Here is a 13,852-nt window from a genome sequence, read left to right on the forward strand (position 1 = left end):
GACTTCTTAAAGTCTATACCTTGAAAATAATCAGTTCCACGTTAATTATACCTTTGGAAGGTGACCTGAAACTAAAATTTCCAGAAAGGGTCAAATGTGCCACAGCTGTAATACTCCAGACAATACAAAGTAAATACTCCCTTTAAAAACTTAATTATACTGATATTTTACTTACAATTATAGACCAAAGTTTGAATTTGCTGGGCAGCCTAAAGTACCAGGGTCACCTGAAAAATGATAAATTTGGCTTTCATTTAGTTTCTTGTTGGCCTATCCGTTGGAGTACATATGCTATGTCAATTAAATCCTTCTGGGGCATTATTCTTCTCTTGCCAGCCATCGTGATGATTTTGGCCTTAAATATAGGAATACCAGCTACTTGATCATATGGTCGTGGCCTTGAGGTTCAGGTACTGGAAGCAATTAGTTGAGAGTGCGAGCTAAGGACAGGACAAAAGTATTAAGATTGTAAGACTAATCCATCTTTACTGTTAACTAGTATCAGCTGCACTACAGACGCCCCTTGCTTCTTCCATATCTTCCATTTACAAGACATTTTTAGGAGAAGAGTAATGAAGGAATAAGAGCTTAGCTCCTGAGATCCCGAACTTGGTAGAAAAAGAGTAAGACATCAGGTCTCATTTTTAAGAAAATCTTCAGTTTTCTAAAAGAGGCCTCTTTCATCCCTAGTTCTTTGTAACATGGGCAGGTAATGTCTTGATCCCATTTTTTGTTGTATTGTTTGGGATTTTTTTTCCACTGGTATCTAATAATGCACAGACTTGCTGGATTCTTCTAAGTTCTGGACAGGTCTTGCTTTCAACGCATCTGGGTTCACATCTGTATGATGCCTACTGTGAAAATTGTTTAATTGAAACAGCCATGTGGGCCATCAGAGCACTGGAGGTTCCCTGGGCCTCACGACATGAGTAACTGCAATAATAAACCCATGAGTTTTCATCGATTACTCTAGGTTACTCTGGAAATTGTGTTTAAACATTATTTGCAAAAACGAACATTTCAAGATGATATGATAATTGTTTTACTCTCTTTAAGATGCCAAGATGCTTAGCGTAAGTTTTCACAGATTTGCAGCTAAATCAACAATGAGCCACGTAAGCAAAACTCCAGGCAAGGAACCCTGCTTCAGTTATTTAAGCCTTTCTTAATAATATTTTTTTTTTAATACCCTCAGGTCTTTTCCTACTTTTTTATATCACTTCCTGAACATTTTCCTGAAGTATAATGTGCATACAGAATAGAACACATATCTAAAGAGAACTGAGCACTCCTGTATAACCAGCACCCAGATAAAGAAATAGAATATGACCAGTACCTCCTATGTATCCTTTCTCAATCATTGTCCCCCAAGGGACACCACTGTGCTGCCTTCCAACAGCATAGATTAGATGGAATCACACAGCCTGTCCTCTTCTGTGTCTTGTCTCCTTCACTCAGCATGATTCATATAAAGTTCATCCATCGTTGAGTATGGTTCTAGTGATGGTTGAGCATGGTTCTATAATGATGGTTGAGCATGGTTCTAGTGATGGTTGAGGGTGATTCTAGTGATGGTTGGGCATGGTTCTAGTGATGGTTGGGTGTGGTTCTAGTGATGGTTGAGCATGGTTCTAGTGATGGTTGAGCATGGTTCTAGTGATGGTTGGGTGTGGTTCTAGTGATGGTTAGGCATGGTTCTAGTGATGGTTGGGTGTGGTTCTAGTGATGGTTAGGCATGGTTCTAGTGATGGTTGGCATGGTTCTAGTGATGGTTGAGCATGGGTCGAGTGGTGGTTGGGCATGGTTCTAGTGATGGTTGAGCATGGTTCTAGTGTACTCTTACTGTAGCCTGTTCCACTATGTTAATGTACCACATTACCTATTTATTCTTCTATGGGTAGGTGTTTGAGCATTTCCAGCTTTGGTTTATTAAAAGCAGTGCAGTTTTGCACATTATAGTATGTATCTTTTGACAAGCATATATAAGCACATCTATTGAGTATGTATGTAGGAATGTGTAGCTGGATCATAAGGTATGTCTACACATTCAGGTTTAATCGATAGTGCCAAACAGTTTCCCAGAGTTGCTGGGTCAACTTTTAACTCCTTTTGTTCAGGGCATATTTATTTAATGATATTCTCAAGAAGAGGCATATTATTAGATCACTGTTTTTTTCATTGGAAGTTTCAAAATCATGAATGATGATTATTCAGTAGGGATATGACCCATTTAAATGAATCTGCCACAGAAAGTAGAATGCTTTGATTTATGAATTATAATAAAAAAATTTTCTCTCGGGATATTGGAGTAAACACTTGGTCATTAGAAATGTTTGCAGACTTATTACAAAGGAAAAAAATTCGCCAATATCTATATAGAAAGTTAGTTCGGGCAATCTCTCAAATGGACAGTTCGGAGGGAAACTTCCAGCAACAGTCATTATGTAGTAAGCAAAGGACAACGGAGGGATTCTAAGACCAAGAACCAGGCAATCTGAGATAATGTCTGAAATCTACCAACCTTGTGTAAACCTCTTAATTTATCTGAGCCTTTCTTTTTCTCTTCTACAAAATAAGAGTCTGAATCCACATTCTGAGTGTAAGAATTACATGAAGATACATTGTATTATATATATCACTGGTAATTATATAAAACAGAGAGAGCTTATTTTTTTTTAATTTTATTTATTTATTTGACAGGGAGAGAGAGAGAGCACAAGCAGGCAGAGTAGCAGGCAGAGGGAGAGGGAGAAGAAGGCTCCCTGCAGAGTAAGGAGACTGACATGGGGCTTGATCTCAGGACCCTGGGATCATGACCTAAGCTGAAAGCAGTTGTTTAACCAACTGAGCTACCCTGAAGCCCCTAGAGAGAGAGCTTATGTTTTACATCAAAAACCTGTAACAACAGGACACCTGGGTGGCTCAGTCAGTTAAGCATCTGCCTTCAGCTCAGGTCATGATCCCAGGGTTCTGGGATCTAGTTCCACATCAGGCTCCTTGCTTGGTGGGGAGCCTGCTTCTCCCTCTGCCTGATGCTTCCCCTGCTTGTTCTCTCTCTCTGACAAATAAGTAAATAAAATCTTTTTTTTAATTACAAAATTACATAACATATTCTTAGACCATGACATTAAATTTTTAACTTTCCAGTTATATTCCTAGAGAGTACATTTTCCCTGTCTTGTTTTAGCCCTGCTTTTTGTGATCAACTGTCCCCATTTTTAGCATTAGAAGTATTACACAGTTCAATGTCAGGGAATTATACTAATTCATGTACGTTAATGACCCTGGTGGTCATTAGTTTACTAGCTGGTTTACTATGAGTTCACTGGTAGCTTTGCGGGTTGTCAGTAGTGCTTCGCCACTATCTTAGCAAATCGTGACTAAAGATGTGCGGTGCGTTCGTGGAATGCATGCTCTTCCTCAGGTAGTTTACCTCACACAATGCCGTCTCTCTTCCTAGCCAATTCACAGATTGCTTTATGTCCTACTTTTTGGTACTTTTATAGTCTGGTGTGAGTTGTTTTGAAAACCAATTCCACTGATGTGGCAGAATGTGTTTAACGGCCGGCTGAAAATGCCAAAGTCGTCGTCTTCACCGTCTGGGCATTGATTGGGGCCAAGTATGACAAAGATAAGATTCTGAATATATATTACCTTAATAATCTCCCTTTTCATTTTATTCTATTTTCTCCTCTCTTTTGTTTCTCTTTATTTATGTCCCCACATATGCCACATGCAGTGCGTTTGGCGCAGTTACGCAGCCGATGAGAAGTCTGTTTCCATTGCCACCTGGAAGCCACACTTGAAGGCCTTGCACACCTGCAGCCCTACCAAGTAGGTATCAGTGTGGCAGCTGGTGCTGTCATCGAGCCTCTTCATGTTCGGAAAACAAACCACACACACACACGAACGCTCTTACGCACACATGCACATGTTGATTTTTGTCTCATTCTCTGTTGCCCTCTGAGAGATTCAAACCTGTTCAGTAGCAACTCGGGCACAAAACTAAATGGACTCAGCATCGTTCCTCACCATTTGCAGACTGAGCTTAAAGATTAAAGAAATTCAAACTTTTATAGAGATTGGTTGCTACTATTTTATGCTTATTTTCTAATAAATCATTTCCTAAAGCCCACCGAAATTCTAAAAGTAAGCCACCATGGTTCTTGGAAAACAGTAATTGTTTAAACTGCATCCATCACCTGACCCCAAGCGGGGAGCCCTTTGAGAGCAATGTATCTTTGCACAAAGTCCCTCAATGTCATGTCTCATCTGGATCCTCTCAGAGGATGGGTCCCGGAACTTTTCACTTGCTGAGCAAGCTAGTATCCAGAGCAAAAGAGTTCTAAGAGCATTACAGCGTACAGTGAAGCAATGGGGCCAGCCAGATTAAAATTTGAAATTAGCATTCAAAATTGGAAAGTAATATGGCTTCCATACACATTTCATTGGCCCAAACAAATTGCCTGGCCAGGCCTCAGTTCATAGGGGACAGGAAGGTCCTCCCATGTGCCTGGAAAGAGAAGAGAACCAGAAAAATCATGAACAGCGCTCATGGTTACCACAATGATCTTTAACTTTAAAAAAAAATCCTCAGTCCTGGAATCCTGGACTCCAGTTCAACTAACAGAACATACTTAATCAAAATCACTATCTCATTAAAGAAATCATCATCGAAACAACCAAAGCATGTAAGCCAAGGGAAAGGCTTTGTGTGAGTCACCCGGCTTGATTGCAATGATCAGTTCCGCAGGTTCTTCAAAAGTTACCAAAGTGCTTATTTACTTAGTACTTTAGAACACCTGCTGTTCCCCTTCATAGTCCAACAAAACCTTAATCCTACTAGTGGCTTCATGGGATTCAAGGCATCCCACTACTGGGATTCAACCAGAGAAACGTCTTTCTTACTTGATGAGGAAGAGAAACCAGCTGGGGAACCCTTCATGACTTATTGCCTGGAACTGGAGTCTCAGAGGAGATTTGTGCTGCTTCATTGCACACACGGTTAGGAAGCCATTCATCTGTCATTAACTGTCAGGATCTGTTACGTTGCTTCCCTGATCCTCCCCGGACCCCATCCACAAAGTGAAGGACGAGAGGTGAGCAAGAGAACTTCTAAGCTCTGACAGGACATGTCTCCTAAAAGTGGGGGTCAAAAGTTCCTCAGCACCTGTGATAGAGATAGTCATAGAACCCCAGGTCTATAGAAGGGATGGAACCTTAGCAAGGAATGAAATGGATGCTGTCGAATGAAGGCATGCATGAGAAGTCTCTTTTCGTGTAGAACTTAAAATTGAGTTTACTTTCCTTTATTGAATATGAGACTCCTTCAGAGTTGTGGTAATAAAAAAAAAATCTATTCGTTGGGGGTAATGAATCAGAAATAGGAATTGTACAGAAATTGCATTTCTTGTACTCATGAAGGTTTCTAGGTATATATTTAAGAGGAAGACTAGTAGAAGAAACAAAAAAAAATGTTCTCAAGTGACAGAAGAGAGTGGGCTATTATCATGTGACAATTTGGCTTTCCGCTTCCTGAAGTTTTTAGATTAAAGTCATTCTGGGGCCTGGAAAAAATTATTGAATAATAAGTCAAATTCTTCCAGTGCATAAACTATTATTTTACTTCATGATTTCTCTTATTGCCGCTGAAATTGGAGAAGGGAAGGAAAGAATTTATATATTCATGTTGTTCTACCCTGGCTGTCAGCCATCCTCCTCATTGTCTTTTACCAGCATCCCCCCACCCTTTAACTGCTGAGTCTCAACCCCATTTACTGAATACCAGGTACTTGTCCTGAATGACACGGCCATCCCTGGCAAAGTTCATGGGAATCTGAATATCCTAACATCTCTCCCTGATACTGTTCCAAATTGTGTGGTTCTTAATCTTTATTATTGCTGTTGGCTTTGTTAAACCACCAAAAAAAAAAAAAAAAAAAATTCTGTGCAAAGAAAAAAAAAATCAAAATTTTGCCTTCAAATTGAATGCCCTCACAGACTCCGTGAAGCCAAGTTCAGAACCTTTGCTTTAGAAAACGAACCTGCTTTAATCAAGTTTGTAGATCTGTGAGGGATATTTTTACATTTATAATTAACTGGCTTTACTGAGTGCAGAGTGATGTAATAAGAAAATGGACCAAAACTTCTTTTTATTTATATAGTGTATTTCCTATAACATTCAGAGTTTAAGAACTTCTGAAGAGATGATTCATTCATTCATTTGTGCATTCATTAAATAACTATTCACCTGTTATTTTGCAAGGCAATGTTCCAGGCACTAGAAGTGTAGCAGTGAAAGGAAAAAAACAAAACAAAACAAAAACAAAAACAAATAGCTTTAGGGAATGTGTATATTCAAGGGACACTGGGAAGAGAAAATAAATAAATATATGTCATAGAGTAGACTAAGGAGAACAGTAAAGTAGGGAAGGAATTTGGGGAACATTAGGGATTGTAATTTCAAATAGGTGGTCAGAAAAGAGATCATAGTATCTATAGCATCACTATCAATGATATCGCTATCATTGAAAATCATGAACTTGTGCTCTTATTCCCAGGAGTTTTAGAGATACAATGAGATACTTTGACTCCCCAACCTCATTCCAGGGAATAGGATGGAAGAGAGGTGTGACAGGTGTGCAGGGGAGACAGTGTAGGGTGAGGGGACAGGCCATACCCCTCAGTCCTGCTGGGGAGATATCCTGCAGTTTCTGACTCTCTCCCTTCCGGTCTGGCCGGTCTCCCATGGGCTGCTGAGGAGTCTTAGCAGTTGCTATTTCAAAGTTTTGTTTTAATAAGAGAAGGACTTACAGAAGGAACACATTTTTCTTGATTTTTCTTCTCAGAGAAAATGAAGGCTGTGCAGAGTATGTAACACAGGTAAATGTGCTCTTTTAGGGAGTGAGTCTGATATTTTATGAAACTGTGGGGAATTATCAAGCTCCAAGGATGCCGTGTGATACTGTCAGAAGTCAGAATGTAGATATGCTCTAATCCAGACCCTTCAATTCATTCATAAGGAAATCAAGGCTACCAGAAAGTGAAGTGCTTGTCTGAGGACACACAGCTCATTTGTAAAGAGTAGGGACCCTACGCCGTGTTGCACAGACCTGAATTTGCTAAAATGGGTTGTTAAAAATACCATCCAACACTAGTCCCAAACAGTTGTGATCAATTTCCCATGCACCTAATTTACTCCAAGAGAATTCATACTGTATACGATATGAAAACAGAATCTTTCTCAACAAGTGGTTGAAGCCACAGTGTACCCAGCACCATTCTAAGAGTCCTTGTTCATGCCAGTTAGATCAGAACCACTTTCTTAACCATGGATAACTTTAGCTAACGTGCGGTCTACAGTTTTGGGTTATGTGTGGGCACTGTTGGTCTTGCTAATAAGTAAAAATGCCAGCTCAGGTCTGTGCCACAAAGAATGTATGTTTGAAAGTTGGGTACACTTTGTATAAGGAATACTGCTTCTGTGGATCTTGCTCGAAAAGAATTACTCAAGGTACTTTATTCCCCATCCTCCATTATCAAGTGCTGTAAATGTATTCACTGGTTTATCATCATTTCTCTTCTGCCTACACGCACCTGAAGGAAAGAACAAGGGGAAGCATCAAGCAGGTTTGTGATTTCTCTTCTGCTCCATGTTTGTTTATAAATCTGATGCCTAACAGATGTTTTAAATGTATCTCATGTGAGTAAAACTGATCAACAAATACAAGATGATTAAAAGTGACCTTTCACAAGATTGCCTGTAAAGGTTGCTGTTTCATTGACCCCCCCCCCCCCCCGCCCCTTGGAAGCATCAGTGTCTCCCTAACTCACTGCTTCTTATAATCGGCAGGGTATGGAAAATTCTTGGGGAAAAATAATAATTATGACCTTTGGTTATTCCTTGCTACCCTTTTTCTCAGACAGAAGTCTTACTCAAGTTTTCAAATTCTGGGAAGCTCTGTAAGATATATTTCCCTTCTTCAGGGTCCTTTTAGAATAAGAAAATGGGTTTTTTGGGCAAAAGGAACACTGTGTACAGGAGGTAAGAACAAGCTCTCTGTGACATCTCCAGCTCATTAAGCACTGGTTTACTTGAGTAACATGATTCAGAGGAAGAGCTTCCCCCTCTCCACCACTGCCCTGTCCTTTAGGAAGAAGACAATCCTCCCAGAAACTTCACCAAATAATTTATGGCCATTCTTTCATGTCCTTCAAGGAAATGCCTTATCAGATTAAAGAGCAGAGAGTTAGACCAAGGAAGAATTGGAGGTGAGAGAGAACATTTTATTCTGTGTTAGAGAGTGCCAGACAGAGTCTGGATTTGGGAGCAAAGCCCCAAAGGACAGAACCAGGTGGATCTTGGCACTGATGGTCTGAGGAGTAGCAGAGGCAGAACCAGCAGGAGAATCCCAGGTGCCTGGAAGGGAAGAAGAAAAAAATTTTCCTATCATTGCTGCTTGTTTCAGTAATGAGGACACAGAGGCATTCCACCAGGGCAGAGTTGGCCCCTGGGTGGATACCAGTGGGAGTCCAGGGATGGTCTCTTAGTTTTGTACTGTCATACTAGACATTAATTATAATCTGTTCATACCATACTGAAACCAGTTTCAAAAGGTCACTTGGAATCATGAGGTTCTGGGTCCTCCATTTCTGCATTATATGAACACTTAAAAAGATTCACAAGCTGGAATCTAATTGCATCCATGATGAGAGACAGATGTGGCAGGGTGCACAACACTCCTTCGAAGTAGGTAAGCCTACACAGGGATGGCATTAGAAACCCTTCTTTTACTTGGTAGACAAAGAGTGAGAGCCAAGGTCACTAGATATTCTTGGGTGATATTTCCAGAAAGTTTTAGTAACCTAAAGATTTGATCGTCTCTACTTTAGAGATATTTCTGCCCAAAGAGAGGTTCTGGTCCTTAGACTGAGAACATTCTTCGAATAGACTCCAGAAGAGGCAATCTCTACAATTCTGGCCATTTAGTCCTCTTTTGTCTAGATGCCCTGCAAACCCCGCCATCCTTCTGTTGTGGCAATTTTACTTGAAAAGAGTTACACAAATAAGTCATAGCCATTATAAGCCATTTAGTCTATTTGGTGATATTTGAAAAGCTTGCCCTTTTTTAGGAGCTATCCCTTTACAGATCGTGTCAAAGGGTAATTTGTCTCCAAATCCTAAAGGCAGAGACTATCTTTGGCACAAACTCCATAGCTACCTGAGAGTAAGGTCACCTGTCTTGGTTTCGTCCTCCAAAACAGAGCTGTTGACACCTAAAAGGGAAGTCTGCGAATTACGTGGAGGTTCTTTGCAGAAGTGTGACCTGGTATGACAGTCCTGAGCGAGGGGTTCCCTTTGGCTGACACGATATTGCACTTCTTCCAAATGTTACCAAGGCAGGAAGCAAAGACAAAATTAAAGTGTAACTAGGGAGCTTCTGTTCCTCACTCCAAAAATGAACATCCCAGTCAGCTGTCACGATTCAAAAAGACCACCGACCAAATTTTTTACATTTCATGATGTCCATTTATAGCTAACACATCAAAATTTATTCTACACGCTTGTGACTAAGGGTGTCAAAAATAACTCACATGTAGTTTTGAACATACACAGAAACACCAAGGTATGTTACACAGACATTTCTTGCTTCTCTAGGGTCATTGGACACTTGGCAAAAACCCCATGAAATGTCCTATATTACCATTTATCTGGCATGCATGCCTTACTTGATGTGTCCTGCTTTATACACGCAGGTCTTCTGTCCCCCAGTGATGTATCACATCTCCCTGTGCAAAGCCAGGACTGGGAATGTGCTCAATAAACAGTTCTTGGATAGAGGAATGTCATGTCCCTGACCTCAAGTAGCTCATGTAGAAAGAGAAAACACCAATAAAAATGGGAAAGAGGAAATATACAAAAAGACAATAAGGTAATAAGAACACTTCAATAATCGGAAGGAGACAAGCCAAAGCTCCCATTTTAACATGACTTAAGCTTTCACCTTGCTGGGTTCGATAGGCAGTGGAATTTATGATACTGCATAAGGAATGCAGAAAGACTATTGTATTAACGGTAGCAACAGTACCGTCTTAAGAAAAACAAATTTGCCCTTACTCAAGCAAAATATGCACAAAGGAAAATGCATTTATAATGAGGATTGTTTCTTGGAAGAGAGCAGATTTGGGTCCAGGCTATTGTTGATTAATCCTGGACCCGATTTCAAATGGATTGATAACCGCCACCCGAGCGCAAAGCCCTTTACTGTGTTTAGGGCCATTGGGTTACTGATGGCGATTCAGATAAGCAGAAGAGATAAACTTCAGCCAACTCTATCTTCCTGATATCTCAGAGCCTGAAGTCTCCTAAAATCTTTCGTCATGGCTTTTCATTGTGTTAAGAACTGGGAGTAATTCAAGCGTAGATGGGTTTAGTACAGTAGCCAGTAACTCTTTCCTGGTCCCTGGCATTTTTTCCTCTAAATAACCAGGACATACTTGGAGAGGCTTTTCTCACTGCAAAATGTAGTGAGGCATCACACACATTCATATAGCCCCATAGCTAACTAGGTTCCCATCTTTGGAATATTCTGGTTAGAGAGAGTTTTGTCTTTCTACCCTGAGGTTAGGGTATGTTTAAACAAATTTGGGCTAGGGAAAGACATCCAGTTCTGTGATGCTTTTGCATTATTTGCAACAGGTCCAAAATTTTTCTTTAAAAATATAAACCGTCAGTCTCAAGAGGAGCTCAACTGAACAACAGTTGAAATAGTGTCTCTTTGAGACATTAAAATGATGTCTTTGGTACGGGGTCAGGTACAAATTACTATTAGTCTCAATTGAGCCTGCTCTGTTCTTCCTCTGCTTAGACCATAAACGCAACTTCTTTAGCATCATTAAATGATTCACTTATTTTCCTCTATCTTCCCGTTGAAACAGTTCTAATCCCATAGGTGGTGAATAGGTTTATTGATTTTAGTGTAATAATTATCTCATTGAGTAACTTCTCCAACTCATTTTTTTAAACTGGATAGTTTTTCTCTGTTTTGGTACAAATTGTCACTTTCAGAAAATAGAATATTCATCTATAAACCCATCTAACCAAATTAAGCCAGTATTCTCACCTTGAGATTTTTAGGTCCTCCTCCCTTCCTCCTTGACTTAGCCATCTTGCACGCACCGCCACAAAAAGGCTCTTACTTCTTCCTACCTATGTTAGGTTTTTATTGCTACAAGAATAGATCATGCCAAGGGAAGTTTAGGGATTATCTATAAATCTCACTACCTCTGCCTACCATGGCTCCTTAATCAATAATTGTTGACTATGTGCATGCTTCATAGTTAAGCTACCCTGATCACTGTCTATAGGCTTTAAACAGAACCCTGTCAGACTTCTTATTAGACTATCTAAAGTTGCTTGAACAGGTTCTTGTGAGAGAGTTATAAAGATGCATGTCTTAAAGCATAAATGATATATTTTTAAATTACATTATCTTCTGCTGTGATCCACTAAGTGCTTTGTCCAAATTGCTCCTACATGGTTGGCTTTATTAGGTTCTGAGATGTGTGGTTCTTAAGAGAGAACTCTAGAACGCGGAGAGAAAAGACTGCGTTCTTGTATTTCTTGGGCGTTTGTTTTCCACTATTTACATTTTCTTTCTTCTGTATGCAAAGAATGATCTGCATGTGTTGTTAAACCAAGTAAGACTAGACTTTTTTTTTTTTTTTAGCATAATCAACTTGTGTCCTTATGGGCGAAATGTTAGATTGTTTCAAAAACAATCTTTTGAAAATGGTTTCTCCTTCTGTTCACGTTTATTGATAGAGGGAAAGGATTTAGTCTTTTAAAAACACATCAAAAGACGTACAATAAAAACTCTTTTTTTAACAAGCTAGTGACTTAGAATCCTTTCTTCTGACTTTTTAAAGCATGTATTCTGACAATTAGTTATCGATATTAACTATAACTGCAAGTGTTTTATGCAAATCAAGAACTTTTTTTTAATATTTCAAAGCAATTAATGGTATCAACTTCATTGGTTCCTATAAATATTTATTTTTCAAAGTTCTGAAATAGTTTGTCCCTCGTTTATTCTGCATTGGATTGCTATTTATTGCAAAGGTTGCTATATTTTAAAATATTTATGTTCTTATTTTCACATGACTCTGATGCTAACACACAGGCTACCATCGTTTGTAATGCCTGCGTCACATCCAGCCCTTTCAACGTCACCATTAAGAGCACTGATTATACTCCAAGCAGCACAATTAAGCTACATTAAGCTACGTAGTTAGTACTTACTGCTTAAATAGTCTGTGTACTTAGATCTGAAAAACAATAAAGCCAAATGGCTTTGTTGTTCTAAAAAGAAATCCCTGAGCACTTTCGTGGTGGTGAAATGCTTAGTAATGTGCTGCTCTATCTCCCTCACTCCTAGTAAGTTCTGTAGTAATAAGCAGAAGCTCTTCAGAATGTACACCTCACGGAAGCAGAGGTACCCAGCATCCCGGCTATTGACATGAAATTTGAGAATGCCAACTAACCTCAGGTGCATGACCAGGTTCTACTGCCATCCTACCTGAGCCCCGCTCAGAGACTCACTCTTCCTAAGGACTTCTTGAATGAGGTTTTCAAGCCGCTTGTTATTTTCCTTGTTGCCTGTTGCCTGCTTTGATACTCTACCCCAGGGCCAAATAGGCAGGGTCCCGCACACCCTGGCTGTCGGCCCCTTGGCGCCTCCTTGTGGTGGGACAGCTGCTGAACTGCTGCACGCACTGGATTGTTACGGCTCAGTCGCCATATTGTGCCTGAGGCGAGAATTTGTAGAATGCTTATCCCGTGAAGGGCTAAAACCCTAATTAAGTATTAACCAGGACTACAGCGTTCTAAGCCCGAGAGGATTACTGTGGGGTTACGGTAATGCCACACAATTCCCTGGCAGGGAACATCCAGTAGTAGCTTGCATGCTGGGCCATTTGAGTAACTTGTCCATCTGGTTCCTAGAGGGGGAGAATATCCCTGCACAGTCCCCCGTCGTTGTGCAGGCGCCCCCTCCTAGAGTCCTCAGCTGGGGAGATGGGACTGCATACTCAGAGATGCCACGATCAATGACTACAATGTCCTTTGGGTTACTTTCTCCAGAAAGAGACCTTCTTGTTTGTCTCCTAGGAATAATCTTTGACAATCTTCCTAAGAACACTGTTCCATGAATCTTTCTCAAAAATCATGTTTGTAGGGGGCGCCTGGCTGGCAGAGCATGTGATTCTCAATCTCAGGGTCATGGGTTCAAGCCCCATGTTGGGCATAGAGCCTACTTTAAAAAAAAAAAAGTGTTTATAGATATGACAAAAAGTCATATCTATAAGATATGTAAGTAAGAAAGTAATGAAAACTTGAATGGACCAGTAAAGAGTCTTATCTTTTTAATCAGTGTGCATTTTCAATAACAGCCATCTAATCAGTTTAATGGTCATCTAATCAAGATGTTCTGTTGATTTCCAAATGGGGAAAAGAAGCAGAAAAACTAATAGAAGTGAGCTTTTTTTGTAAGAACAGGTATTTGTTTTGGAGAACAAAATTTTGCCTGGTTAAAAAGTTCTGGGTTAAGATTTTATTCTTAACCTTGATACAATTATGTCAAAAGAGAGAGTGGAAACATTAATTTTTTTTTCTAATTTCATATGTAATATGTTGGATTCACTTTAAAATGATTTTTCATAATTCTTTTCATATTAGACATTGGCAAATATTCATGCAATTAAGAAGGACAAAAAGGGACATGGTACCTAGAACTCATTTATATCAACTTTAAGTACTTTAAATAGTACTAAGATCCAGAGAAAAATATTATTT

The 13,852-nt window shown here is 39.7% G+C and overlaps 1 protein-coding gene across 3 annotated transcripts in view; it reads left to right on the top strand.

Annotated features, from left to right (window-relative positions):
* Positions 1-13,852, top strand: part of KCNQ5 (potassium voltage-gated channel subfamily Q member 5) — a 553,626-nt gene that overhangs the window by 474,241 nt on the left and 65,533 nt on the right. Inside the window, exons 8-10 of one of the 3 annotated variants that reach the window (XM_046006379.1) lie at positions 3,740-3,834; positions 7,603-7,629; positions 12,438-12,494. In XM_046006379.1, coding sequence (XP_045862335.1) covers positions 3,740-3,834; positions 7,603-7,629; positions 12,438-12,494 — 179 coding nt within the window. The remainder of the gene's footprint in view (positions 1-3,739; positions 3,835-7,602; positions 7,630-12,437; positions 12,495-13,852) is intronic. The other 2 variants (XM_046006377.1, XM_046006378.1) reach the window with 2 other exon arrangements.

This window comes from Meles meles, chromosome 5 (assembly GCF_922984935.1).
Source record: "Meles meles chromosome 5, mMelMel3.1 paternal haplotype, whole genome shotgun sequence".
In the NCBI taxonomy this organism is placed as follows: Eukaryota; Metazoa; Chordata; class Mammalia; order Carnivora; family Mustelidae; genus Meles; species Meles meles.